Below are 21,091 nucleotides of genomic sequence, written 5' to 3' on the forward strand. Positions count from 1 at the left end.
ATGTGACATTTGTCTATTCCTCACATGAGATTCCCAATTAAATCCAAAATGTAGGCAATTTTGTGCTGCTGACCATTGCCCATTAGGAACTTGATTTACACTGTTCAACCTCATCTCCTATCGGACCTTTACAGCCAGAAAATAGTAGAAACTCTCTCAATGCAGCATCTAGTTCCCAATCCACTGTCTCCTGGCCATTCAGACTCTTATACCCTATTCTATAGCCTTTCTGTGGTTGTTGCATTATACTGCATTTGTCAGATGCAGTTGGTCAAAATATAATCTAATTAGTATCCTTATCATCCACCAGAGAAAGATTATTTTAATTCCATTTTATTGGCTTTGATTTGAAAAACTAAAGGATAGATTTCGAAATCAACACTTGCGTTATTTAATTGTCATTTTCACAAAAGGTAAAAACCAAATAAGTTGCAGTCATTCTTGCATTGAACAGATTTTATTTTAACTGTGCTTAACTATTTCTTTCCTCCTGTACATATGAAATTAATTTCAAGGAGGTAAGTGATAACAGACTTATTGGGCTCGATTTTCCCAGCCCTGTGGAGACAGATTTAGAGGCAAGGGGAGGGCAGGAAAATAGCAGGGAGCCATATCGGGATGACCACTGACATATTGGCCGGAATTTTACGTCGCCCCATCGGGTCGGATGGTGGCGTGGGGGCGGCGTAAAATTGAGCGGCAGGCTCTGGGAGGCCTACCTTCCCCGATTCCGCCTCCGAATGAGTTTACGGAGGTCCGGCGGGGGGGATCGGGTGTGGGAAATGGCCTGCCCGCCCGAGGCCAATCAAGACCCTTAAGTGGCCACTTAACGGCCACTTAAGGGCCCTTGGCTGCCTCCACGGGTATTTTACCCATGGCAAGGGGGTGTGCCGGGGACGTGAAAGGCTGCCTAGCGATAGCTACCGGCCTTTCCGCACCCCGGGGGGGTGCATGGCAGTCGGACACAGGGTGCCCGATTGAGGTCCGCCCCCACCTCCCAACTCACCCCAGGATCCAAGACGCCCCCCTCCCCACAAACGACCACCCTAGCCTCACCAGGGCATGACCAATCCTCCTGGTGAGGCATGCCCCTTCTTACCCACTCTCTTGGCTCCATCAGGTCGGCTGGGCTGCAGTTCCAGCAGTGCCCACCGTTCCCAGTGGCACTGCTGAGACTAAGAGCTGCTGGCCCACTGATTGGCCGGCAGCTCACCGAGGCGGGACCTCCTCCCTCAAGTGGGTGGAAGTCCCGCCTTGGGCCAATTAAAGCCTGGGGATCCGTAAAATACGGGACGGATCCCCAGGCTGGGCAGAAGTGGGGTTGTTTAGTTTAGTTTAGAGATACAGCACTGAAACAGGCCCTTCGGCCCACCGGGTCTGTGCCGACCATCAACCACCCATTATACTAATCCTACACTAATTCCATATTCCTACCACATCCCCACCTGTCCCTATATTTCCCTACCACCTACCTATACTAGGGGCAATTGCTAATCGCCAATTTACCTATCAACCTGCAAGTCTTTGGCATGTGGGAGGAAACCGGAGCACCCGGAGGAAACCCACGCAGACACAGGGAGAACTTGCAAACTCCACACAGTAAATGTCACTGACATTTACGTCAGAGTCCGGCTCCCATCCGCCCACAATTCCGGCCATTGTCACTTCTGGGAGACCTTCCCGGGGTGGATTGGAAACTGGGTTGGTTGTCTCCTCCATGGAGGCAGGCAGCTAATTAGTGCAATTAAGGCCCCACTTAAGGGCCATTTTGAGCTAGCACCAGTATTTTAGTGATGTCGGAACGGTCCCCACTATGTGCTGAGCTCATTTGAGGCAGCAGGCCAGGGGGCCATCGGAGCTGGAGGCTCCATGCCCCAAAGACACAGCTGCGGGGATGAAAGGCTGCAGTTCCGTCATTTAATAGTCCTGTGGAGGGAGTTCTCCTCCACCCCAATGTCCCTACTGGATTTGGGCCTCTTTATTTAATTAATTCTCTGCAGGCAACTGAGGGCATCTCCCTGTTCTCGCACTGGCCTGCCTGCCTCAGCTGTGCCTACCTGTCCTGGTGGGGCTGCTGGCCTGACATCACTGCAGACCCTATGATTAGGCCTGCAGCTTCGGGAGTTTGCCCGACGTCCTCAATAAGACGGCGAGTGTGGAAGCGGCCAATTAGGAGGCCGTCTCCCAGAAGGTTGCACTGGTGGGCGCGCTGATGACATGGGCTGAAGTAGCCGAAGTGTCTGTTTATGGAAAGTTTACACTTAAAATGGCTAGTCTTCAGCAGGAAGTGATAACAGCATTAAAACTTACACCAATTTATACTGTTTTACCTGTGTGGTAACTGTATCTGATTCTTAAAGTAGTGTGGGTAGACTAAACACAATTATACTTTTCACTCACAGTCTTTGGGGATGGGCCCTCAACTTCAAACATTCACACTAGAGACCATCCACCGTACGCCCTCATTGACAAATGTACAGATGTCCAGGTGTGTGTACAACATTGGATACTGTGGGACATTGACCAAGAGTTTATGCTTTGTGTGCGATCAGTGACCTAGGCACAAATTGCGCTCAAAATTGTGCTAGTTCTGCAAAGTGAATTTTTTGCTCAACTTTCTGCTCAAACTAATATCACCGAACATAAAATCATCCGTGAACCAGCGTAATCAGGCAGCATTTTAGAACATAATTTTTTTTTAAATGTATTAAAATATTCCTTGATGTATTGAAGAGTGGCAACCTAGTGCAGTTTTATTAATATACTGAAAATGTGTTTATCACACAAAGTAAGCACTATCAGAGTATCTAGTCCACCATCTGTGAATAACCCGATTTTAAAAACCTGAAAATGACTTTAAAAAACTATGCAGAGCCATTTTACAGTTACATAGTTGTATAGTCTGTTTCTTAGTAAATTAAAAAGAAATTAAAATCTTTCAAAAGGTACCTATTAGTACTCTTAAAAAAAAAAGCTTAATTTTAACAGCTTCCTTGAAAGCCCCCATACAGGGCAAATTTTACGCCGCCCCAACTGGTTGGATAGTGGCGGAGGGGCAGATGACTGCGGCGTAAAATTGAGTGGGAGGCTCCGGGAGGCCTTCCTGTCCCGCTCCCGCTTCCGGCCAACTTTACAGCAGTCGGGCAGGGGGGGAAAACAGCCCAAGGCCAACCAAGGCCCTTGAGTGGCCACTTAACGGCCACTTAAGGGTCCTCGCCTGCTTCCACGGGTATTTTACTCATGACAAGCGGGCGTGCTGGGGACGTGAAAGGCCATCCAGTGATAGCTGCTGGCCTTTCTGCGCGCTGGGCTGGGTACCATGGCTGTCATAGAGACAGAGTTATACAGCACAGAAACAGGCCCTTTGGCCCAATGTGTTCGTGCCGGCCATCAAACACCTATCCGTTCTAATCTCATTATCCAGCACTTGGCCGGTAGCCTTGTATGCTCTGGCATTTCAAGTGCTCATCTAAATACTTCTTAAATGTTGTGAGGGTTCCTGCCTCAACTACCCCTTCAGGCAGTGTGTTCCAGATTCCAACCACCCTCTGGGTGAAAATTTTTTTCCTCAAATCCCCTCTAAACCTCTTGCCCCTTAGCTTAAATCTATGCCCCCTAGTTATTGACACCTCCGCTAAGGGAAAAAGTTTCTTCCTATCTACCTATCTATGTCCCTCATAATTTTGTATACCTCTATCAGCTCTCCCCTCAGCCTAAAGGTCTGCAACCCGACCCGATCCCAACGGGACCCGACGACATGTTGGGTTCGGGTCGGGTCGGGTTGCACTTCCGGGTCAGACACACTCCATCACAGGTAAATGGCTCCACTGTTAATGTAATTTTTTTGACTAGAATGGTGGCTTTGTTACAGTTATTTTAAGCTTGTGCAAATCAGCAACAAAGTGAAAAACGGAAGGTAAGTTAACTGATGGTCGGGTCAGGTCGGGCGCGGGAAAAAATGGGAGGACTCGGGCCGGGTCGGGCTCGGGTTGGATGTGTTTCTGTCGGGCTCGGGTCCGGTTTTTTTTTTGCAGACCCGAGCAGGCCTTTACCTCAGCCTTCTCTGCTCTCAGGAAAACAACGCTAGCCTATCCAGTCTCTCTTCGTAGCTGAAATGCTCCTTTCCAGGGAACATTCTGGTGAATCTCCTCTGCACCCTCTCCAGTGCAATCACATCCTTCCTATAGTGTGGTGACCAGAACTGTACACAGTACTCCAGCTGTGGCCTAACCAGTGTTTTATACAGCTCCATCATAACCTCCCTGCTCTTCTATTCTCTGCCTCGGCTAATAAAGGCAAGTATCGCATATGCCTTCCTAACCACCTTTTCTACCAATGCTGCTGCTTTTCACTGACCCGCTGTACTTCCTAGGGTCCTACCATCCATTGTATATTCCCTTGCTTTGTTAGTCCTCCCAAAATGCATCACCTCAAATTCTAATGATTAAATTCCATTTGCCACTGCTCTGTCCATCTTACCAGCCCATCAATATCGTCCTGTAATCTAAGGCTTTCCTCCTCACTATTTACGACACCACCAATTGTCATGTAATCTGCGAACTTATTGATCATGCCTCCTATATTCACGTCTCAATCATTAATGTACACTACAAACAGCAAGGGTCCCAGCACCGATCCCTGCGGTACACCACTGCTCACAGGCTTCCAATCGCAAAACAACCCTGGACCGATTGAGGGCCGTCCCCACCCACCCAACCCATCCCCAGGACCCAAGATGCCCCCCTCCTCCAAGCGACCAGCTTGGCCTCACCAGGGCACAACCAATCCCCCTGGTGAGGCATGCCCAACTTACCTTCACTCCTGGCTCCATGTCGTCAGCTGGGCTGCAGTCCCAGCAGTGGCCACCGCTCCCGGTGGCACTCCTTGGCCTAAGAACTGCCGGTCCACTGTGGGTCACCCCTCAATTGGGTGGAAGTCCTGCCTTGGGACAATTAAAGCCCAGGGGCCCATAAAATATGGGTCAGATCCTCGGGCTAGGCGGAAGCCGATTTGCCACCGACTTTTACGTTGGTTTCGAATTCCCGTCTGCCTAAGGTAAAATCCAGCCCACAGGCAGAATTAACGGAAACTCACCATGATTAATTTGATATGGGGGCATGGTTGGTGTTGTGGGTGGGTCCTCTTCCAGTGCTATGTTTTTTTAAATCAGGACAAAAGATCACTGAAACTTGATTTGTGCTGGATGAAACATGCACTTGAAGTTCCTCAAACCTTTATGCTGGTATGGCTGTCTTTGGGTGAATTGCGCTGGAAATGCCAGCTCAATGTAATGGAAACTCCAAACCAAAATGTTTAATGTTTTTAGTTAAGACTAATGTATCTCTCATGGTGTTGCACGTTGGGAGGCAAGACATAATGTAATCGTCAGCTGAAGCAGGATTAGAATGTGAAAGATAAGTGGATCAGAGTGTGCTGAGATAATTCAGTCCCCATTTGAAAGTCAAAAATTCTGTCCTGATTTTTTAAAATATATTTCCAATAGAGATGACTATGTTCATATTTAATGTAAATGTGTCACATTGACTGCATCATTCCAACAATGCTGGTATTCCACTACTTCCGGTGACAGGAGGATGTAATTATAGTATGTTAAGTTTAGATCAGCTGTTTCCATTATAAATGTGAATATAGCAATAACAGTGGAGAAAAAATGACAGAACCTGTGCAAATTTAGGATTTTTAATATTCGATATATAGACATATGAGAGTCAATGCAACAATCCTGCATTCTTCCCACATTCCATACATGTATGTTGAATTGGGTAAACAGGATGCAGCATATGATTTACAAGGTGTTGATTTATAGTGAGGCAAACCTTTTTGAAAGACGTGCAAAAGCTTCATTACAGCTCCTAATTTCAATCCCATGTCAGTTAGTAAAAGCAAAATACTGCGGCTGCTGGAAATCTGAAATAAAAACAGAAAGTGCTGGAAATACTCAGCAGGTCTGGCAGCATCTGTGGAGAGAAAATCAGTTAAAGTTTCAGGTCAGTGACCTTTCATCAGAACTGTTGTTTAGTATTAGATCTAAAGTTTATTTTGTCTTTTGGATATATTTATTTATATATTTACCTATATTTTCCTTGGTGCAATCCTATATATTGGTGTTTAACACTTTATTTTGGATTGCAAAACAGTTTTTCCCACATCCTTTCCAAGCAAGTCTTCCTGACAGCCACTTACAGCAAGCAGCTTAGCATGGGAATAAAAGCAAAATACTGCAGATGCTGGAAATCTGAAATAAAAACAGAAAGTACTGGAAATACTCAGGTCTGGCAGCAGCTGTGGAGAGAGAAACAGAGTTAACGATCCAGATCCATGACCTTCATGATGCCTTTGCTGACATGGGTGAAATCAGCTGCTGCTCTTGTAATGCGAAGTCCCAAGAGGGTGAACTGAGCCCATGATATTTCAATTAGTATCACTGAATCATTTCTTTCATGTGATTGGAAATGAATTAAATTCTATTTATTTTTATAAATATTATCCCAAAATTATGATGGTCACCTTTGTTATGGCCACATGGTAAGGCATGTGGGTGGTTCCCACAGTTCAACTGCCAACTGTTTTTGTTACTAGGGTTTAACCCAAGTTTTATTTGTCAATTAAACAGACAGCGACAGGTTTTCTTGTAGATTTAAAACAGAATATTAACTATTTATTGAGCAATATTCATTCCTGAAATGGTCTCAACCGCACCTACACACGCATTCGCTCGTGCACGCACACACAAGAAGAGATAGGAGAGGAAAAGGGGCAAGTAGTTTGAAGTGAGGTAGGTTTTCAGGGTACACGGTAAGCCTGTTGAATCTTCTCAGAGGTCAATTTCTCTTTGAAAGTTGCAGGCCCGTGTTTTGTAGATTTCTCTGGTAGCTGAGACTTCAATCTAGAGACGGGAGATCACTTTTTGTTCTTTGCTGTTGAAGTTAAAGAGTAGAACTCACAGCAAGACACCTTCTTTGGTTTTTGCTGGACTTCTTCCAGCTCTCAGCTGGACAGGCTTTCTTGATGTTTGTTCTGATCTCTCCCTCTCTCTTCAGAGAGCTACTTTTTAAGGTCAAAATGTTGCCTCTGTTTGGCAATGCAGATCCACCTCCCTGTGGTGACTGACAAGGCCCAGGATGTGGCTACTTCACACCTTCTTTGTTTCAGAAGTAACCATTCAATTCAGAAATATTTCTTGATGCATTCAGGATGAGTGTAATTGACACCTGTTAGCTTGGAATGTATTCTTTTGTCCTTATCAGACAGTAACACAGTTTGAATATACAGTTTGACCTTTGGTGGTCATTTTGCAGCACACTGTCCACTTTTTTAAAAGAAAAATCAATTTTTCATAACTCTTCAGTTTGGGTTCTGTATTTTCAATCACTGCACTTCACATGAGTGTAACACCTACCAATACAGGAGATGTAATTAGTAGAAAATTGAGGTTGGTTTTCAATGATAATCCCCATCACACACAATTATTTACTATTTTCTTTCAATTTTCTTCTCCTCCTTCTGAAATATCGACTGATAATGGGGTACAGTTTCACAGGTAGCAGCAGCCTTCCTGTCCAATTGCTATTCTTTATGTGACCCTAGACATGGCATGTTGTGAAGCTATACAACATTGGAAGGGATCACAGTTAACCCCTTATTCATCCAATGTTTTTATTTTATTTTATTTAGAGATACAGCACTGAAACAGGCCCTTCGGCCCACCGAGTCTGTGCCGACCATCAACCACCCATTTACACTAATCCTACACGAATTCCATATTCCTACCACATCCCCACCTGTCCCTATATTTTCCTACCACCTACCTATACTAGGGGCAATTTATAATGGCCAATTTACCTATCAACCTGCAAGTCTTTGGCATGTGGGAGGAAACCGGAGCACCCGGAGAAAACCCACGCAGACACAGGGAGAACTTGCAAACTCCACACAGGCAGTACCCAGAATTGAACCCGGGTCGCTAGAGCTGTGAGGCTGCGGTGCTAACCACTGCGCCACTGTGCCGCCCCAAAGAGTGTTGATGTGCACTCTTTAGAAGACAAGTCACTGGAAATCATTGGAAACCTTAGCTGTGAACCTAAATCTAATTTTGGTGTCTCTACAACTGGCCTAGCTGCGATCACCTAGCTTAACAGATAACAGCAAACAACCCAATTCTGTGCTGCTCTGCATGAGTCAACATGAGTCAGAGCATTTATCCATGGCATATTTGTAGTCCCTTGAGGTTAATCAGCAGCATATGTTTTACAATAATTCAGACCTTCTGTTAAAATAAGTCAAGAAATCTAAAACATAAGTAAATACTGAGAAGAAATAATTTTAACATTTTGTTATATTCTCTTATTTAACAGAATATAACTACACGCTACAGTTGGAAACTAGATACAGACTCACAACTCTTTGGCACAATTCTTACAGCATACTAGTGCACTTTTGTTATAGTTATTGATTAAGCTTGTATTTAGATGCTAAAGCACTTAAATTGTTGCCATATTAGGCATTAACTGCACATTTGTAATATGGCACTGTAATAAACAACTGTAAAAAGCAAGCTGGGAAGGTGCAGAAGTGACCAACATGTCATTTTTTTCTTTCCTTTCCAGATTCACAGAATCTCAAACCTTTATGGAGACATTCCTTTTGAATGTGCAAATTACAGAACCTAAATCCGGTATCATCGGGTTTGGATTGCTCAACCTTCAGGTCCAAGAGTTTTATGGGATATCAAATCCTATTGACAAAAATGTTGTGTCTTTCAAATACAAAGCAAACACAATTTGTACAGTAAAGATCTTATCGACTGAAGCCCTTGTTCCAGCCCATGGACAGCTTATTGTTGATGATCCTAGGTATAGTGGACTCGGAAATTTAGATGCTACAGTGAAGCAGAATATTAGGAAAGGTACTTACTGACTTTGTGATTTAAAAAATATTTGAATGGCAGAATGTTACACACTATTGAAGGTTTATGTGTGCTGGAGTTACAATAATTTAGTAATGTAGAGATGGCAATTTAATAAAGAAGATACTTAGGACACATCTTATGTAAATGATATATAAATTCAAGTAATCACTTATGAATATGGTAATATCTAGATATGTCAATGGATGTAACTATTCAATCATGAAAATGCTTAGTTGAAGTGCATGTGCACAAAGTACTATTGACAATTTTAATTCTTCAGTAAGACAGGCTAAAATTCCATGTCCCAGCAACAAGGTCTGCCCAACTGGTGTTAAGGAAGTGAGATTCCTAAAGACTAACTGTGAAGATTTCCTAACAATGGGGCTGAAATATCAACACCTAAGTCCACCCTCTCCTGATACTGACTATATTCCAATTAGAGTGGAGGTCAGAGATGAAAGGACTAGATTCCTCCTTCAGGTAATCATTCTGTCAAAAACATTTTAAATTCATTGAATAAATGTGTAAATGCAAATGAACAATTTATGTGGTGGCTTATTATTAAGCTGTTATATTTAGGAGTATACGAACATGTGAACATATGAATTAGGAGCAGGAGTAGGCCACTCGGCCCTTCGAGCCTGCTCTGCCATTCAATAAGTTCATGGCTGAACTGATTACTCTACATTATCTGAATGCATATGATGAGAAAAGGTTATTAAGCTATACAGAACACTCATTCTACAAATCATACACAATCTAAAGTACCATTGACTTCATTTCTAACTATTTAATCTTCTGTGCTAATATGTTCCATGAACTCCAACTCCAACCTCACTTTTAACCATTCTTACTTCTCCACTATTCAGCCCTTGTTAGCTGTGCTGGGGAAAACATTTATTTTCTTCCCACTTCCCCACCAGAAAAAAAAACTTGGATGAGTGCAGGAAATACACAAATGGTGGAACCAGAAAATTGCATCCAATGAAATTTAAAGCGAAAGTGCAAAGAGGTAGAGACAAAAGCTATAAATGCTTTTGGAAAATCTTGCAAAGCATCTCAACACATTGTCTTTGCCACGGCTGAAGTGGAACAGAGTAATAGGTAATAGGCATAATTGAAAAGAATGGAAACCCCAAAGTTTTTTTACAGATACAAAGGTGTAAGCAAGTGATGGAGTATCCCAGTACTGAACTCCTGGTGGATGGCTGCTGAAGCAGAGGTGAAGCTTCTTGTGAGGATGGTGACCACCCTGGCCACATCATGACAGAAGCCCCATATACCAGCTTTGCAGCACACTTGGAAGGAGATGGAACCAAGTTTCACGCCATGGCTGATTAGCACTCTCACTAAATGGGCACTTCTATGCTGCATGGTAGCTGATGACATAACTCTGTAACTGACTTTTACCACCCTGCCCCATGAGAAGACGATTCTTCCTGGCCATTGTGTCTGATGCTAGTTGTGTGGATATAGTTAAAGGCATCTGAGTGAGCACAATAAATAGCCAATACTTGTTGTTGATTACCATTGCCACTGGAAGCATGACAGCCTGTATTTGAAGTATTTCTGCACAAGCATCTGATATAATCAGATATTCACATAACTTCATGCTTCCATCAGGTCTTTTTTTATTTGCTCATAGGATTCGGGCACCGCTGGCAAGGCCAGCATTTATTGCCCATCCTTAATTGCCTTTGAGAAGTTGGTGGTGATCTGCTGCAGTCCTTGTGGTGCAGGTGCACCCAAAGTGCTATTAGGGAGTGATTTCCAGGATTTTGACCCAGCAACAGTGAAGGAACGGTGATATATTTTCAAGTCGGGATGGTGTGTGAAATGGAGGGGATCTTGGGGGTGGTGGTATTCCCACATGTCTAACGCCCTTGCTCTTCTAGGCAGAGTTTGTGGGTTTGGAAGGTGCTGTCTAAGGAGCCTTGGCAAGTTGCTGCAGTGCATCTTGTAGATGCCACTCTGCACCAGTGATGGAGTGAATGTTCAAGGTGGTGGATGGGTGCCAATTAAGATAACTGCTTTGTCCTGGATGGTGTCAAGTTTCTTTAGTGTTGTTGGGGTTGCGATCATCCAGACAAGCATTCCATCACACTCCTGACTTGTGCCTTGGGGAGTCAGGAGGTGAGTTACTCGCTTCAGAATTCCTAGCCTCTGACCTAATTTTTAGCCACAGTATTTATGTGGCTGTGCCAGTTAAGTTTCTGTTCAATGGTAACCCCCAGAATATTGGTGGTGGGGATTCAGTGAAGGTAATGCTGTTGAATGTCAAGGAGGTATGGTTAGATTCTCTTTTGGAGATAGACATTGCCTGGCACTTGTGTGGTGCGAATGTTACTTGCCACTTATCAGCCCAAACCTGAATGTTGTCTGCTTCATTATTTGAGAACATATGAACATACGAATTAGGAGCAGGGGTAGGCCACTTGGCCCTTCGAGCCTGTTCTGCCATTCAATAAGTTCATGGCTGAACTGATTACTCCACATTTCCACCTACCCCCAATATCCTTCCACCCCTTTGCTTATCAAGAATCTATCTACCTCTGCCTTAAAAATATTCAAAGACTCTGCTTCCACCGCCTTTTGAGGAAGAGAATTCCAAAGACTTACGACACTCTGAGAGAAGTTACGAATGGTACTGAATACTGTGCAATCATCAGTGAATATCCCCACTTCTGACCTTCTGATGGAGGGAAGTTCATTAATGAAGCAACTGAAGATGGTTGGGCCTAGGACACTGCCCTGAGGAACTCCTGCAACTATATCCTGGGCTGAGATGATTGGCCTCCAATGACCACAACCATCTTCCTTTGTGCTAGGTATGACTCCAGCCAGTGGAGAGTTTTCCCCCATGATTTCGATGTACTTCAATTTTGGTAGGGCTCCTTGATGCCACACTCGCTCAAATGCTGCATTGATATCAAGGGCAGTCACTCTCACCTCACCTCTATACTTCAGCTCTTTTGTCCATGTGTTGACTAAGGCTGTAATGAGGTCTGGAGTCTAGTGATCCTGGCAAAATCCAAATTGAGCATTGATGAGCAAGTTATTGGTGAGTAGGTGCCACTTGATAGTGCCACGACGACATCTTCCATCACTTTACTGATGATTGAGAGTAGATTGGTGGGGCAGCAATTGGCCAGATTAGATTTGTCCTTTTTATGTACAGGGCATACCTGGGCAATTCTCCACTTTCTCGTGTAGATGCCAGTATTGTAGCTATACTGAAACAGCAAGGCGAGAGACACAGCTAGTTCTGGAGCACAAGTCTTCACAGCAGCTGCAATGTTATTGGAGCCCATAGTCTTTGTTGTCATGTGGAGTGAACTGAATTGGCTGATGACTGGTATCTGTGATGCTGGGGACCGCTGAAGGAAGCCGAGGTGGATCATCCACTTGGCACATCTGACTGAAGATGGTTACAAATGCGTCTTTTGTAGTGACGTGCTGGGCTCTGCCATCTTTGAGGATGGAGATGCTCATGGAGCCTCATCCTCCCATTAGTTTAATTGTTCACCACCATTCATGATGTGGTAGGACAGCAGAGCTTTGATTTGATCCATTGGTGGTGGGATCGCTTTGCTCTGTCTGTAGCATGCTTAGCATGTTTGCAGTCCTGTGTTGCAGTTGCACCAGGTTGGTGCCTCATTTTTAGTTATGTCTGTTGCAGCTCCTGGCATGCTCCTTTACACTCCCCATTGAACCAGGTCTCTTTGAGGGATATGTCAGGCCATAAGGCTACAGATTGTTGTGAAATAAAATTCTGCTGCTGATGATGTCCCACAACACCTCATGGATGCTCAATTTTGAGCTGCTAGATCTGATCTGAATCTATCCAATTTGGCACAGTGGTATTGCCACACAACATGATGGAGGATGTAAGTGTGAAGATGAACTTATGTCCCCACAAGTACGGTAAGGTGGTCACTCCTACCAATGCTGTCATGGACAGGTGCATCTGCAGTTTGTTGGGGATGAGGTTAAATAGTATTTTTTCTCTAAAATAAAAGCAAAATACTGCTGATGCTTGAAATCTGAAATAAAATACTCAGCAGATACTGGCAGTTACCTTTAGATGAGGAGCCTAGAAACCTACAGAAAGAGGACGAAGTCTGCGAAAAAGTAAGACCATTCTGCCAAGAAGGTTGGCCAGAATATATGCCGAATAATCCAATTCTGAGCAAGTATTATGAGCAACGAAGCCATCTTACTATCATCGATTACTTACTAATCTACTAGTCTACGATGAAAAACTAGTTATTCCTAGGGCTTTAAGATGAGACGTCTTAGAGAAACTACACCAAGGGCACTTAGGAATCACCAAGTGTTGAGCAAGAGCTAGCAACTCATTTTGGTGGCCGGAGATTGATGACATGATCTCCAATTGTATTACATGTGCTACTACCAGACAGGACTCTAGAGAGCCACTGATGTCATCTTCATTTCCATCCAGGCCATGGGAGCACCTGGGAATGGGCCTCTTTGAATATAGAGGGAAAATGTTTTCCTCATTGTCATGGATTATTACATGGCCAGAGTTCTGAAGACATAATGAAGTCACCGAAAGAGATTTATGCCACACGTGGGATTTCAGACCTAATGATCTCTGATAATGGTCCACATTTTGCGAATGAGACCTTCCAGCAGTTCGCAGAAATGTATGAGTTCACTGAGGTACCGCCAGGGCAATGTAGAAGCAGATAAAGGTGTTTTAACCATGAAAATGTTACTGAAAAAGAATGAGAATTTTCAGCTAGCACTGTTAAATTACTGATCAACACCACTCCAGAATGGCTCCATGTGAGCTGCTAATGGGTAGGAGGTTGAAACCACAACGACCCACACTCCCAAGTACCCTTCAGCCACTTGTCGATGCTGAGGACTGGGAAAGGGTTAGGGAGAGAGAAGAGAAAGAAAGGTCATCTAAGATGGAGAATCATGATCGGCATTATACAGCAAAGAACCAAGCAGACCTACGACCTGGAGGTTTGGTTTGGATTAAAGACCAGGGTCGATATAGGGAAGTGATGGAGATATTTCCATATCCTCAGTCATACATAGTCCAGACAGACCAAGGATGGATAAGGAAAAATAAAAGATCTTTGGTACTGCCTCATCTGAATAAAGAATTGATGTTAGATCAAGAGGATCAGCTACCAGAGAGAGCTGATGAACCGATGACACAATCAATAATGGATAACCCAGACGACAGTGAACACTGAGCACATGGGTCATCTGGTAGTTCCACTCACACACAAGAAAGTGAGGAAGAAGAACTGAAAGACCAGTGAAACAAGCGAAAGAAGAACACACTATGGCAGAGTTGTGAGAACTCCACAGCATTACAGAGACTTGGTGGGGGGGGGATGTAGTATAATGTACATAAGCTGTTGCTGGGTAGATTGTGCGTATAGACCTTAAGCATCATCACAGGATGTGATATCACGAGTCTGTACCATGTGCTGCTCAGTGTTCATGTAGGTGCCATAGTAAGAAGACTCCTGTAAATAAACTCCTGTTATTTTGACCCAGAGTCTACTTGCCTCATTCAATACTAATAACATATTGACAAGATAGTACAGGAACTTATAACACCCCCCTGGAAACTCAGATGCAGTGCAAAGCAAGCAGGATTCTGGCTGAAAAGTAGTTCCATCCATTTTCTAATCTCAGTTGCCTTGATTTCACTGGCAGTATAGGCAGCTGGGAATGGAAAATCCAGACCTACAGGACATAATAGGTGAGTGACGCCCTTTTTGGTCCAAATTCCATGCATGCGTAATTCTAATAGTGGTCATTAAATCGCAACCAGAATAAGGAACCCTTGTGGAATCTTTCCCGCCCCAGCCTGCGTATATTGAGGCAATTTAAAGCATCTGCAGTGCTGTCAAGGTTGATATGAGTTTTCAGCATGTACCTGGGCAATTTTCCATTTTGTCATGTAGATGCCAGTGTTGTAGCTATACTGGGCTAGGGGCATGGCCAGTTCTGGAGCAGTTCTGTTACCTTATTAGTCTGGCTCATATCTCACAGCAGGCAGGATACTTTTTCATGAAGCCATTGAATTGTAAGGCAGTTTTAACCTAAAGTAACAGTGGGAAGGTGAAACCTTGATAACAGTGATCTTGTTGAAAATTTTCTTTGTTCTTGAAGTTAATTGCTTGTAATCATGTTCTTATGATTTTTAGCACAGCTCTGAAGTTGAAAATTGTAGTCTTTTTTAAATAAAGCAAACAGTAAATAAACAAAATATTCTTCGGCAGATAGAAAATGCTTGGATTCGAGTTAACATTAAAGGTGCAATACCAAATCAGCAACCCAAAGCTGCCTTCATGTCAATGTATATCCTGGAGGTTGATCAATTCATCCTGACACCATTGAGCATTGCAGCTGTTGATGCAGAGGACGATGAAACACCAAAGGACAGGCTTGTTTTCAACGTCACCAAGCCTCCTGTTGAAGGATACCTAACTCACTTGGATGACCACACCAAATCTGTCATGTCATTCAGCTGGCAGGATTTATATGAAATGAAAATAGCATATCAACCTCCAAACATCAGCCATACTGAAAGAAGAAATTATGAGGTATGTTGAGTCAATTTGTATCTAGATATTAAGATAACTTATTTTAACTATGGAATTTCCTCTCTTCATCTATAATTTTGAATATGCCACCCTAAGTTTTCATCTTTCTCACTATGGCTGGGAATCTCCTCACAGCTGCTCCTGTTCATCAGTAGAGCATTGGAAACCCCACTTACACATGTTGAAAACAAATCTCATACTCCAACTCATTCTTTCCCAAGATCTCAAAACTGTGGAATTCCTAAACTCCCTCAATCTTCCCTTCTTTCTACAATCTCCCGGCTTTGAAAAATCAATTCTTGGTACGATCTGATTGCTCTACACCTTATAATTTACCTCATCTCTATTACTCTTTCCAACACCTTATCTTTCATCTAGGTTTCTCAATTTATTAAAGAAATACAAAAAAGCTTATTTCTTTTACTGATATACAAAAAGTATCTTTTTTAAACACACCTTGTAAAATACCAAATTTGAAAATTGTTTTGAAAGTGTAAATGTTTGTAGAATGTCCGATTAACTTTTCGAGTTAACATAGCTGGTAGTTTTCAAAATCCAGCCCAGGTTGGAGTTGTGGTTCTATCTTTCTGACTGTTATGATGTTACGAAGTGGAAGGAGTTTAATCAGTCTCAAATCTAAAATTTCTGTTATCTGCCTCAGAAGAAATATTCTCCAGTAGTGGGAGATTACAGTGTATAAGTGAGACATTTGTCGGATATTTTACACAATCTGTGCTAATGTAATTAACTTCAGCATGCTTGATGCTAACACAAGATGAAAAAAGTTGAAAAATATTCCATTCTCCAGGACCTTGTCGAGCACAAAATTCATTGCTAATAAATGTTAAAGACTTTTAAATGTTGCAAACCTTCATGGTCTATATTCTTTCTTATTTCGTATATCTTAGGTTGATTTTAAGGCAATAGACACATTTTTCAAAGCCAGTGTTTCCATCATGGTTCACTTTTCAATCAGAACAGCGGAGACAAATGCACCAAGGGTTTCTTGGAATATGGGTATGTCTTTTGAGATTAAACTATTATTGCCATTTCTTCATTCAAAAAAACACATTTCATTTGCTGAGACTTATTCTTCTCCATCTGCTCAGAATGTAGTTCATAATGAAATCTCTGAATACTCAATGATAGTGTCATTGAATATAACTAAATATAAGTTATGTTGTTGCAATTGAATGAGTACACTTCTTTAGCTGTATGCTCCACTCCCACAGTAGGTACACAGGCCAATTTTCCCTATGGGCCAGAAGGCATGATTCCCAGTCTCTGCTAACTCAGCTTACTTCATCAGGGCAGAAATTTATGGTACACTTGGTTTCCACATTCCTGGACTATGGAGGGGAAAAGTTAACCTGAGTTCCAGCTTCTTATCACTCTCCAATGAGCCCTGCTATAGACCCCAGGTATAAATATCAGGTGAGAATACAATTGGGCTCATTACCTATGCTCACATGAAACATGTACAAATGGCCAAAGAAGCACAGGGTTGCTGGTGCCATGACATTCTATCCAACAAGAGCCAACATATTCCACAGGGGAGCAGAAAAACTTTGGAGAAAAACCATGTTCTCTTAAACATTATGGAATTCCAAACTTTCAATTTAAAGACAGAAATTTAGATAAACATTATGTAAATTGTTAGCAATCAGTTTTCATTTTTAATGACTGGCTTTTGGCTGATGAAGGAGTTTATATGATATATGACAATATAACTTAGTTCCCAATCAATAATAAAGCAATCTTGATGCCCAATCATTCATCTGCTACAGAAATCTGCCCCATTAGAAATAAACGCTCTGAAATTCCACTTGTCTGTATGTTGTGCATTAAAAGTAACTGGCTATAACCATAATGTATCAGAAGGATTGATATTCTTCTGAAACAGGTCCTGGACTCATTCACTTTCCACAACTGTCTCTGAACGGAATATTGGTTGTCTATGCTGCAAGCAACTCCACGCTGTCGACAAGTGTTCCACCACAAATCTTAATCTTTGAATTCTCTCGCATTAGCCTGGATTTTGTATGGCCACCTGAGGCAGAGGGGGCACAGACTATCATGACAGGTGCGGGGGTGGGGGGGGGGGGGGTTGGTTGCGGGTGATTGGAGGGCCTGTCGCCAAGTATTCTTCCTGGGGGTTTGGGGGTGGAGGGTTGTGACAGGCTGACGACGGCCTTCCCACCCAGAGGCCAATTGAGGCCCTTAAGGGCCTCTTCCTGCAGCCGCAGGGATCTTACCAGAGGCAAGGGACGGCTTTCGCCACGCAGTGAGGTGACCGTGTAAAATGAGGTGCCCTCCCTGTGGGCTTGTGGGGGGAGCCCTCCCCCCAGGCAACCAGTTTACCCCCTCCCTCTGGACTACACGACCAACCCCCCAACCCCTCTGCTGTGGCCTTCCGGACTGGCCCTGGTGACCCCATCTCACTCACCTCTGGTCTGAGATTCCAGCGCTGGGTCAGAGTCCGAGGCCTCTGCAGTACTGCCGATACTGCTGAGCTGCCGGCCCTCTGATTGGCCAGCAGCTCTTGGAGGCGGGATCCCCGTCTTTAAAGGGACAGGAATCCCGGCTCCTGAAACTTTGATTTAAAAAGATCGGAAGATCCCTCTGGGGGGTGGTGGGGCACAACAATGCAGAGGCAGGGTTTCCCCCACCTTTTCGGCCCAGCGTCAGGAGTCTCACCTCCTACACAAAATCCAGCCCATTGTCTCCTCCCTGTCTTCTCTTAACAACAAGGACATAACTGTTCTCATCTTGCCATGCCCATGTAACCTGAATTCCTTCTGTGACCATTCATTTGCACATTTTAGCTGCCATTTTAGACCCAAGCCTATTATTTTTATCTCCTTTCTTTCTCCTCTCTTGACCCCTTTTGTATCTGTCTTTGCTGTGTCCTCCCCTTCTTATCACATAGCCATACCGCTTTCATTTCTCCCCTCTTGGGTATTTTGCCCCCTTGGATATGCCAACAGCAACCCTCTGTGCCTCTCTTGGCGTTCTCCAAAAGGCCTATCAAGGCAGCAGTTGCTTTCTTTCATCACTGGCAAGGTCGACATTTATTACCACGGTTGCCTTGAGAAGGTGGTGATAAAGCTGAGTGGCTTGCTAGGCCCTTTCAGAGGGCAGTTAAAAGCCAATCACATTGATGTGGGATGGGCCAGACTGGGTAAGACTGGTTTTCTTCCCTAAAGGATACTAGTGAAACTGTTGGGTTTTATGACAATTCAACAGCTTCAAGGTCATTTTTATTAATTCCAGCCTTGTACTTCCAGATTTTTTTAAACTGAATTAAAATTCTCAACCTGCCCTGATGGAATTTGAACTCACAGGGTGAAATTTTAACTCACCCAAAACCCATTCTTGTACAGATTTAAAATCGGGCCCATTTTGTCCAGCCCTGGATTATTAGTTCAGTAACATAAGCACATAACCGTACCCATAACTAATTACAACTTGATGGCTTTGATGACCTTCTCCTGCTAAATGGTGTTCTTATTCAGGTATTCCTAATCTGTGCAGGTCTGGACTTGTTAGAAGGTCAATCTCGACCAATTACTTGGGAAAATTTCCAGATAGTGGACAATGATAATATGAATGCTGTGCGTTTAATAGCAGTGGAAGGATTGCAGCATGGACAACTCACAGTTAGAGGTAAAAAATTAAAATAATTTTAACAATGATCTATCACCATGTGGAGAATGATCAGCATCAATGTAATTTTTTTCAACTGAGGATAACACGCACCACATGGTTGTGGTGCAGTGGGGGAGAGTGTTGGGAGGACATGCTCTTGAATTAAAGGATACTCAGACCTATTGACCACAAGCTACAATGTTGATCATATTTAACATCTTCAAAATAAATCACATTGTAGAGGCTAGTAATAAATTGTCAAAAATACTGACGTGACATAAAATGGATTGCAAAGGTACTGATGTACTGGGATGAAATAATATTCATAAGATTTGTCTCTGCTAAATTCATATTTCATAATTCTGTTTCTGACTTGTACAATCATCAGGTGGCAAAGGATTCATGTGCACGGTTAACGACATTAAGGATGGAGTTGTGCGCTATCACCATGACGATAGTGATACAACCAAGGATTCTATTGTATTCCGAATTTTCGATGGAAAACATACTACTAGACACAAGTTTCCAATTAATATCTTGCCCAAAGATGACAGCCCTCCCTTCTTAATTAACAACCTTGCTTTTGAACTAGCTGAAGGAAAGGCTATATTAATCGAGAACCATATGCTACTGTCTTCCGATTTGGATTCTAGTGATGATTATATTTTGTACAAGATTATAATTCCACCAAGAGCTGGCGAGATTTTGAAAAAAACTCCATCAGATCTATTGGGTAAGTGCTGATGGAATTAAAAAGCATTTTCAATGAAAACTTAATATAAATCAGAAATATAATTCTAAGACCCTGAATTAACAGTTTGTACTTGTTGCTCCTATTAGAGTGAAGTCCACACTATTTTATTTATGCAACATTATCTTGGAATAATCTTCCAGAGCATTACTCAAACTCCTAGGAAAGTTATAAGAAAAAGCTTGTCTGATGAGTAATCCTTTCCATACTACTAGCTGCCAAACTCGTCCCCTCTATTGCATCTATTGTCCATTAAAATCCCTGGCAAATATGTAAGGTCAGTGGTGCATCGATTTGGCAGACTGAACTCCGATACTGATATATATAATGTGAGAAGTTCAGACCGTCATGCAAATGCGTTAAATGCTCATCCATTAATATTGCAGGAGAGTCATTTCCAAACTTAAATGTATCTATCACTCTCATCTTTTTGTCAGCAGGAGGTGTTTGGGCATTTTATTGTGTCTTTCACAATAATCCTGGTGAATCAACTTTAGTATTCTTTCAGATATCATTTATCAGAGTCAACCTTTTGCTTTTCATTTATTTTTCTTTAAACACCAAGGCCAAGATTTTCCACATTATCCTGTTGGTGCAATTGTTGGGAACAGAGTGGAAGCTGACCTTACCCTCACTATGGCAGAGAATTCCATTTCATGGTTGCAATGGAACAGAACTCCAGAGATGCGGGATGGAAAAATATTTGAAACATAAACCACTCTAGAAAATAATGGAATTGTTACAACAATGAGCAATATTACTGTCTGTTGTCCATTGTAGAAATGGATGAACAGCATGTTAAGTTAATTTGTGAAAGCTAAATAGGTGCCATTGGCATTTACACCCAAGTAAAATGTCCACACTCACCCTTCACAGCTAGTAACTGAAGCCATGTGCCTGGATTGTAGCTATAGACATCACCATCGTGTAGAAAAGAACATTCAAGCTTCAGGTTCAGGTTTAAATCAAATGATGACTTCAAAAGCTGGGGTTTCTGGTGGTTAAAACAATGAATACTCAACCCCCTACCCACCCACCTGCCACCCAATGGAGGGGCACCCCTCCACAGTGGTGGCCCAGCAGCTGTGGCCATTTTTAATTTCAGATTTGTTAAAGTTGCTGAGAGGCACCTCAAGGTGGAGGTGTCTTCTCTCTCCCTTATCTGCA

At 42.9% G+C, this 21,091-nt stretch overlaps 1 protein-coding gene across 1 annotated transcript in view; it reads left to right on the top strand.

Moving 5' to 3' along the window:
• The window catches only part of frem1b (Fras1 related extracellular matrix 1b), a 238,326-nt gene that overhangs the window by 58,361 nt on the left and 158,874 nt on the right, over positions 1 to 21,091 (top strand). Inside the window, exons 5-10 of the mRNA XM_068037205.1 lie at positions 8,628 to 8,926; positions 9,210 to 9,409; positions 15,202 to 15,525; positions 16,434 to 16,542; positions 19,060 to 19,191; positions 19,562 to 19,906. Coding sequence (XP_067893306.1) covers positions 8,628 to 8,926; positions 9,210 to 9,409; positions 15,202 to 15,525; positions 16,434 to 16,542; positions 19,060 to 19,191; positions 19,562 to 19,906 — 1,409 coding nt within the window. The remainder of the gene's footprint in view (positions 1 to 8,627; positions 8,927 to 9,209; positions 9,410 to 15,201; positions 15,526 to 16,433; positions 16,543 to 19,059; positions 19,192 to 19,561; positions 19,907 to 21,091) is intronic.

Source organism: Heterodontus francisci, chromosome 8 (genome assembly GCF_036365525.1).
Source record: "Heterodontus francisci isolate sHetFra1 chromosome 8, sHetFra1.hap1, whole genome shotgun sequence".
Classification (NCBI taxonomy): domain Eukaryota; kingdom Metazoa; phylum Chordata; class Chondrichthyes; order Heterodontiformes; family Heterodontidae; genus Heterodontus; species Heterodontus francisci.